The sequence below is a fragment of the Phragmites australis genome, chromosome 5 (genome assembly GCF_958298935.1).
Source record: "Phragmites australis chromosome 5, lpPhrAust1.1, whole genome shotgun sequence".
Lineage (NCBI taxonomy): Eukaryota > Viridiplantae > Streptophyta > Magnoliopsida > Poales > Poaceae > Phragmites > Phragmites australis.
The window spans coordinates 28,639,064-28,646,959 of record NC_084925.1 but is presented as its reverse complement, the minus strand read 5'-3'; the positions used below and the strand labels follow the sequence as shown (position 1 = coordinate 28,646,959).

The window sequence follows — 7,896 nt, the reverse complement described above, 5'->3', positions numbered from 1 at the left end:
CCATCCAACACCACTGAGCTTCTTGAGATTGTTTATCTTTGCCCACTTTCTCTTCCATGTTCTGATATGATTGGCGATCTAATTCCCAGTGAGTTTGATCTTGAAGTGTTTATTCAAATCCTTAGCACATGTATTCAGATGAACTTTCTTGAACCCAATTGAGGTCTTAGTACCACTAGCCACCAAATTGCACAAGTGGGACAACATGTAGCTAGACATGGCAGATTTACATGTTATATGGCCATTCCCATCAACTTTAGCCCCAAACTACTCAATAATTTGTGCAAGGTTGAAGTCCTACCATAGTTCAGCAAGCATCATGACAATAAGAGATATATTTCAGCAAGCATTACAATAATAAGTTCTTGATATCATTACAAATACATGAGTGCATAACACATGAGTTCTTGACACCATTACAAACACATAAGCACACACATTAATGGCCATAGTTATTTAGACAATCTTTCCACATCTGATCAGCAACTTGTTGTTTAAATTCAACCATGGCCCTATGTTCACTTGCTTGCCCAGTCCAAGATGTATTGGCGATTGGATTAGATGGCCAATTGGTCTCCGGTATAATGTACTCATCAATCTATCCTCCATAACCCAATTATGGTTTATACAACAAGCTACCACAATGTTAACTTGAGTTGGGAATGGCAAGAATGGAGTGGCATCATCAAGTATCTTGAACCATCTCTTAAGTGACCCAAATGCACGCTCTTCAGTAACAAGAAGAGCTGAGTGCCTAAGGTTGAAAAAATCCTTCTCATCAACTACGGGATTGTTGCCCCACTTGTTCAAGTGGTACCTCACCACATGGAAAGGAGGCAAGAACCCTGGTTTTGCTTCATATCTCGCATCAACTAGGTAGAATTCTCTTAACATATGAGGCACAAGTGGGTAAAAATCCTTTTAAAAAATTGGCATGGACAAATCAAGCTACATAAGTAATCTATTACCTTGTGGGATGTATAGGCTATTTTCATGTGCTAAAGCATCAGCTAACACTACAGCATCATGGGTTGTCCCCTCCCAACCAGCCAACACATATGAGAATTTAAGATCAAGGTATACAACTGCCATCAAATTTTGAGTGCAAAAGGACTTTCTACCATGAAATGAAGGCTCCATGTCCTTAGAAACATATGCCCTTATATGTGTGCCATCAATAGCTCTAATACAATCCTATTTTCATAATAGTAACATGCCAAAAGATTAGGAACTATATAATGTTGATCCTAAAATGATTAAGGACTAATTACTCAATACCATAACTTAAAATATGGATCCCACCTTGGGTTCCCTGCTATTTTGGTGGGGGTCTCCAATGAAGGTGGCCCAATAAAATCATTTTGTAGCTCACCTATGGCGTGGAGGATCAGTTTGAAGTACCGGCTAACTGTTGCAGTGGGCCTATCATAATTAGTGAAAAATAGCCTATTTCTAATATTGTGCCCAATTGTATTCAGAAACATGGCAACTTGCTGCACTATACATACATGTATAGTGTCTTAAAGCAAAACTTGATCCCTCAAAAGTTTACACAACCGAAAGAAAGGTGATTTTTTGAGCCTTAGCATGTTAATACAAGTTGTATCATTCTTCCAAATATTGTTGTTCAAGTACTCTATTCTAATCCTATCTCTTTCTTCCCTTGGGCCATATGTAATTCTCTCTCTTTTCCTTTTTCTAGAATGAATACACAATGCAACCAAAGACATAGCAGCATATGCAGCAGCCGCCAATATCAACAGCTTAATTTATCTCCTCCTGTCTATCTACAAAACCAAAACACAAAAATATTTTACCACAATCACAAGTGTACCATATAATTAATATCTTATCAATAAATGCAAGCAAACAAAATTCACAAAAAAATTTAGCATGATGTAATACGCATCCTCAACAATATCATCGTGTGTCTATATTAACCATAGTTGATAAACCCAATAAGTTTGAATTTGGGTGATGGGAGCATCAAAGGGTATATGTCTATGCCGACATTTCCTTCCACAATCCACACACTAGCTAGACCACTGCTCATTCATGTTCGACGTCATTCATGTGGGACTAGGAGATCTGGTTCAGTAAATGAAGAAAAACGAGCAGATCCAGAATCTAGATCCAGAAAATTTGTTTTACCATGATTTCAAAGCCTGCTGCCTTCTTCTCTTGTCGAGCTACACTGCCTTCTTCTCTCGCCGGAGCCACGCCGCCTTCTTCTCTCGCCAAAGCCGCCCACCTTTCTTTCTCGTGTCGCTCGCCTTTCCTTCCCGCGTCACCCTCCCTTTCCTATGCCAGCCGAGCTGCTAGGCCTCCCTGCTGCACGCCCCTAGATCGATCTCACAGTAGTAATGCCACCACTATCAAGAGAAATGATATCGGCTTAGGAGAGATGGGGATAAGGTTCTGTCAGCTTGGGAGGAGGTGAGCAAAAAAGATTCGTTCGGGGGAGGGGGGGGGGGTGAGATGCGCACAGGGTGGCAAGGCCATCCAGCTCTTTTGGCCAATTTTCACCATCCGGAATCTAGAGGAAATATTTTGCGAAGTTGAATAACTACAGTCATGCTATCTAGCCAAATAAACAAATGGATAAACACCTAGCCATAGATGGCCATCTCAAATCCAGTCTTGTCTAGGGAAACAAACACTACCTTAAACCGCACTGCTTCGCGCACCACCATCGGAGGAAAGAACCAGGGACGGTCAAATGGGTTCGAACTTGAAGACTTGCTATCTTCGTTGATTTGGTTGGATGAGCAGAGTTGGATTGTTCAGCTCGAGATTGGCCTTAGGAGAAGATCAAGGCAAGCTACTCCACCAGAACATTGAGCCAGCTGGAGAATGCTAATTAACAAGGCTACAAGGTGCATTCAACAAAAATAGTCGAACAGATTACAATCAACCAAACCCTAGTGAATTTCTTGAAGGAAGATGGATGGGTGGGAATGGAGTTGTCAAAGGCAGAGATTTAACCAAATTTTCCATCCCTAAGATTTGCAATATCAGCACAAGATTAGGGACACTACCATCCCGGAGTTCCCCCTGGCACCCTTGATGGCAACTCTATCAGCATGTTTGGCAACTCCGACCAACCCTCTACATTTCTGTATCTACTAAGCAGTGACGTTTAATGTGTCGTATACTACCACTATGTCTTGGTATTCTTCCTATTATCACTTAAACGTCACTTCATCCAATTCACAACAATATTACCAAAATACCATGTCACAAGCAAATATGATAGCACTCTCAAATAGAGTAATTTGCTTCTGGTGCAACATCATGTCACAGACATATTTGTATTATCGAATAGAGTAGTGCGCAATTCAATGCCTTCCATCCTAGCACTACAAAAACTAACAATAATAATAACAACAACAATACAAAAAATATTTCTCACGGAACACTCCCCTTTGAGGAAATACAATGTGTGTGGACATCATTTGTTGATCTACTTTCATCATCCTCGATTTTAATGCTCGAGGAGCCTATATATAAAAAGGTAAAACTGCAAAAACCCCCCCAAAAGTCACTTGGATTTTGACTTTCCCCTCCAAAAGTTGTTTTGTTGCAAAAAAAAACCCCCAAAAGTTTGACTTTGTTGCAAAAAAACCCCCTAAAAATTCAAAAAAAATAAAAAAAAATCACAAAAAAATTCTAAAAAAAAACTAGAGACAATTCTAAGACCTTCTGTGAAATTGTTTTTCAAAAATAATATCCTTTGCATCATATTTCATGGAGAGGAAGTTTGGAAAAAAAAGAAAAATGTGCAGCTCATTTAGTATCATGTTATTTTAACTTTTTCATGTCTACCATTATTTTCCCTACACAAATAATTGTTTAAGTAAACTAATAAAAGTGGTTTCACTAATTTTGGGGGTGTTATGGATTAGTTATGAATTAATCTATCTGCAACATATTTACTCAATCCTGCACGTTACAATAACTATTTCAAGATTTCATGTATTTTTACAAGATAGAGGATCATGTAAGAAGACTAAAAAATTTTGTTTCATGATTTTTGGATTAGTAAATAATTAACTATGCATTTAACTCGAATTAATAAATGAGTTGCACATTTTTCTTTTTTTTCAAACTTACTCTCCATGAAATATGATGCAAAGGATATTACTTTTTAAAACAAATTTCACAAAAGGTCTTATAATTGTCTCTAGTTTTTTTAGAATTTTTTGTGATTTTTTTAAATTTTTTTTGAATTTTTAGGGGTGTTTTTGCAACAAAATCAAACCTTTGGGGGGTTTTTTTTGCAACAAAACAACTTTTGGGGGGAAAAGTAAAAATCCAAGTGACTTTTGGGGGGGGGGGGTGTTTGCATTTATCCCATATAAAAAAGGGTGAGATCAACACTCAAGGTATGGTATTTAATAAACATCAAGATACATCATTGATAACTTCTAAGCCTTTCTTTGCTTGGATGCCACCAATGACGGTGGGATTTTCGCTATTCCGAATTTGGGGATATGGTATAACGCATGGTGAATACAACTAGTTTGGTGCTAATGGCACATATTTCATCTTATACTGCCAATTACTGGCTCTCTTTTTTTATTTTGCTCATTTTTCTCTATGGTTATTCCATGGGGTTGTGTACAAACATAACATGGGGGCATACCCCCCTGCTCGACCCCGACAACGACGCGTCTATAATGGGTTACAACATATCTATTGGCAGACTTTTTGTCTTTTTGTGGATATTGCAAATCTTAGGAACAGAAATTTTAGTAAAATCTCGATCCTCATTTGCATAGGTGGTGTCCATATTATAGCAGGAAAGATAGGAGGGCGTAAAGGCACCATATATTATCAGAGAAAGTATGTTACCAATTTTAAGAATAAAATGTGCATATGTGTTACCAATTATCGACACAGTTTGGATACCATCCATCTAAAATAATGCTATCAACTTAAGCAGAACATCCAACTAAAATTTTCATGAACTTTGATTATTCATTTGTTTTCTACGGGTTGATGGACTAAGTATACATAGTAGCACCGGTTACATGCTGTGTGCACAACTATTTTATCAGGCCAGTACTTCCCCCAGAGAAGCTAACACATCACCGGCTCAGTAACACATGACGACCTCCGTCACACGATGACAACGAATGGTTCAGAGCTAGAAAAAGGTCGGCGGCGGGTTCCAGCAGCGGCCCTTCCTCGGCAGGCGCCGTCGCGGGCACGTCGGCTGGCTCCAACAGCCCCATTACCTTCACCGGCGGCGGCGGCGGCGGCGCGAGCGACGAGGAAGCTTCAGCTGTTTAGCGTTTGAGGAAAAGCTTCAGCTGCTTAACGTTCGAGTAATGTATTATTAGGTGTAGTATGGAATGTCGCTTTGTGCTTAGCGTTTGAGTTATGTCTTAGTCAACTAGAGTGGCCCTTTTGTTTCTTTGATGACTTAACGGAATGAAGTTGCTGCAACTTTTCAAATTCATTTCATTTCTATTCACTGCCGTCAAAACGTAACTGCGACTCATCCAACGGTTTCGGAACATGTTAGGATGGATTGTGCATATCCACTAGTCTGTAAAGGTCTAAAGGGTGCTCAATTTTCTGCCAGGAAAAGCAAATCTGGGTTTTTGAAACTAGGCCTTTTTTCGTACATGTGAATGTCTGGAATGTGCAGTAATTTTGAGCTGATGATCTGATGCACCGAGCCAAAACTTTTCTTGCTGTATAGTTGCAGTTGCGGTACAGGTTATCAAATGTTTGCCTGATATTTGAATGCAAGTGTACTTCTGCAAAAAATAAAAAAAACAAACATTCTGCTTCTGAAAATGTGTACTGATTATGTGACCTTTTTCAACATAAATGTATCAACAAATGATGAGCTGATGAAGTTTTGTGCAGAGTTTGAACACACACATATATACATATATGATGTAATCATGATTGGAAGCTATGTTAAACAAACAGTGACTCTAATATTTGGTGTGTCAGGATCCTGATCCCAAGAACAAACACAGACATAGCTAACGTTGTCATATAAATAAACATGTTACATTTGATGAGACATTCATTCTCCATGACAATTTTCTTGACAACAGATGACAATCATCAGCACAAACAGGCAGGTACAAGTTACACTCACAGGCACTTACCACAACTCAGCTACTCCTTGATTGTTGCTAACACCACCGCTACCACCTAGTACTCACTAGTCATTTCTTAGCTCCAAGAAAACCTAACTGGGAGCAATTCTACTAGAGCAAATACCAATTAACCGACACAAATTCTTGAATCGCCATTGCTACAGAGGATCGGAGTAGAGCTAGAGCCATTACTGGCTCTATTCCTCTTCATCCTCCACATCCTCCTCGTCTTCCTTGTCCGAGTCGCTGCCGTTCCCGGAGGCAGGGGCGGCCGCAGCAGAGTTGTTCTGGTAATGTGGCTGCCGCGGGGCGTGGCGGTGCCTGCTGCCCTTGATGCGGTACCGGACGCGGTGATTGCTGCTGGTCGCGACATCGTTGGCCATGGCTGCTCTCCTAGTGCCATTGCCGTCAGCTGAGGTGGCAACGGCCATGGGTGCAGCCGAGGGAGCGGCACCGTTGGCCTTTGAGAGTTCCATCTGCATCTTGAGGAAGAACTGCACCCGCTGGTCCTCGAGCTGGCGTGCAGCGTCAAGGCGCTCCCTCTCCATCCGGAGCTCCTGGTCCCTCTTAGCGCTCTCGACGCGCTCATACACCTCGCCTAGTCGCCGGATCGCCTGAGCCAGCTCGCGCAGCCCCTGCACGCGGTTGCTGCTCTCGCCGCCGTTCGCCCCGGGCTCCTCTTCGACGACGCGCTGCCTCTTTCCGTTTGCCACCGCCGCCATCGGTGGCTCCGGCGGGAAACCGTCGGACGACTCGGATGACGCCGACGCCTGGGGCGGTGGCGACGGCATCCTCCGCTTGGCCCCCGCCGAGGGCTGGAGGGGCGTGCGGGTCCGCTGCGGGAAGTTGACGCGCGGCGGCATCATAGGCGCGGCACTCCGGGCGGCCGCCGCCGCCGCAGCAGCAGCAGCAGCAGCAGAGGAAGAATTGGGCGCCCCGGGCTTGTGGACGGGGCCGAGGAGGTCGTCGAGGCGGTAGAAGAAGGGCCACGAGGTGTCGTGCCTGGCCTTCTCGATCTTGTACTTCTTCTTGAGGGTGTCGATGCGGTTCTTGCACTGGACGTCGGATTTGGGCACCTTGGAGTAGCCGTCGCGGGAGGAGACGACCTCGGCGACCTCTTGCCACTGCGGGTGGCGGAGGCTGCCGCGGCCGAGGGCCACGAAGCGCTCCCCCCAGGCGTCGATCAGCGCGGAGGTGGCGCCGTCGCTCCACGCATCCTCCCGGCCACCGCCGCCGCCGCCGCTGGAGGGCGAGGGCTTGCGGAGGGGTATGGCGACGGCGACGTGGCCGGGTGGAGCGGCGGCGACGGTAACAGGATCGGCGACCGGGAGCGGGGAGAGGGAGCGCGACGGGGAGGGCGAGGCCGAGGCCGAGGCCGAGGCCGCGGCGTCGTCGTCCATGGCCGGAGATCTGGCGGCCGGCGGCGGAGGAGGAGGGCGAGGGTTTGGGGATATTTCCGGGATGTGTAGTGGGGAATGCGCCCGATTTTGTTGTGGCCGTCGCGTCCGGCGGCGAGGCGAGGGGAGTCGTCACTGCCTGCGCCCGCTGGGACGGAGTGGGACTGTTGCCTTGTTGGGGCGGGCCGGGCCGGCCGAAACTAACCTTCAGTTGAACTCAGGCCGAATACCGCTCCACGTCAGAACAGGGACCACTTTGAACCTAAGGAGAAAGCTTAGGTACCTATATTAATTAAGTTTACAACTTACTAGTTGAATCACTGTATATTAGGACGGGAGAAAAAATTTATACACAAGAATATGAGCATGAAGGTAGA

At 44.5% G+C, this 7,896-nt stretch overlaps 1 protein-coding gene and 1 pseudogene across 1 annotated transcript; both read right to left on the bottom strand.

Annotated features, from left to right (window-relative positions):
• Positions 1-439: 439 nt before the first annotated feature.
• Positions 440-2,693, bottom strand: LOC133917917 (uncharacterized; annotated as a pseudogene).
• Positions 2,694-5,995: 3,302 nt separating this feature from the next.
• Positions 5,996-7,670, bottom strand: LOC133919118 (trihelix transcription factor ENAP1-like). Its single transcript, XM_062363386.1, has one exon. It carries the CDS (start codon positions 7,520-7,522, stop codon positions 6,320-6,322), a length of 1,203 nt encoding a protein of 400 aa, XP_062219370.1. The 5' UTR covers positions 7,523-7,670; the 3' UTR covers positions 5,996-6,319.
• Positions 7,671-7,896: the final 226 nt, after the last annotated feature.

What these genes read in the sequence shown, in the direction of transcription:
- LOC133919118 (XM_062363386.1), bottom strand. Translation starts at nt 7,522, where the DNA reads ATGGACGACGACGCCGCGGCCTCGGCCTCGGCCTCGGCCTCGCCCTCC.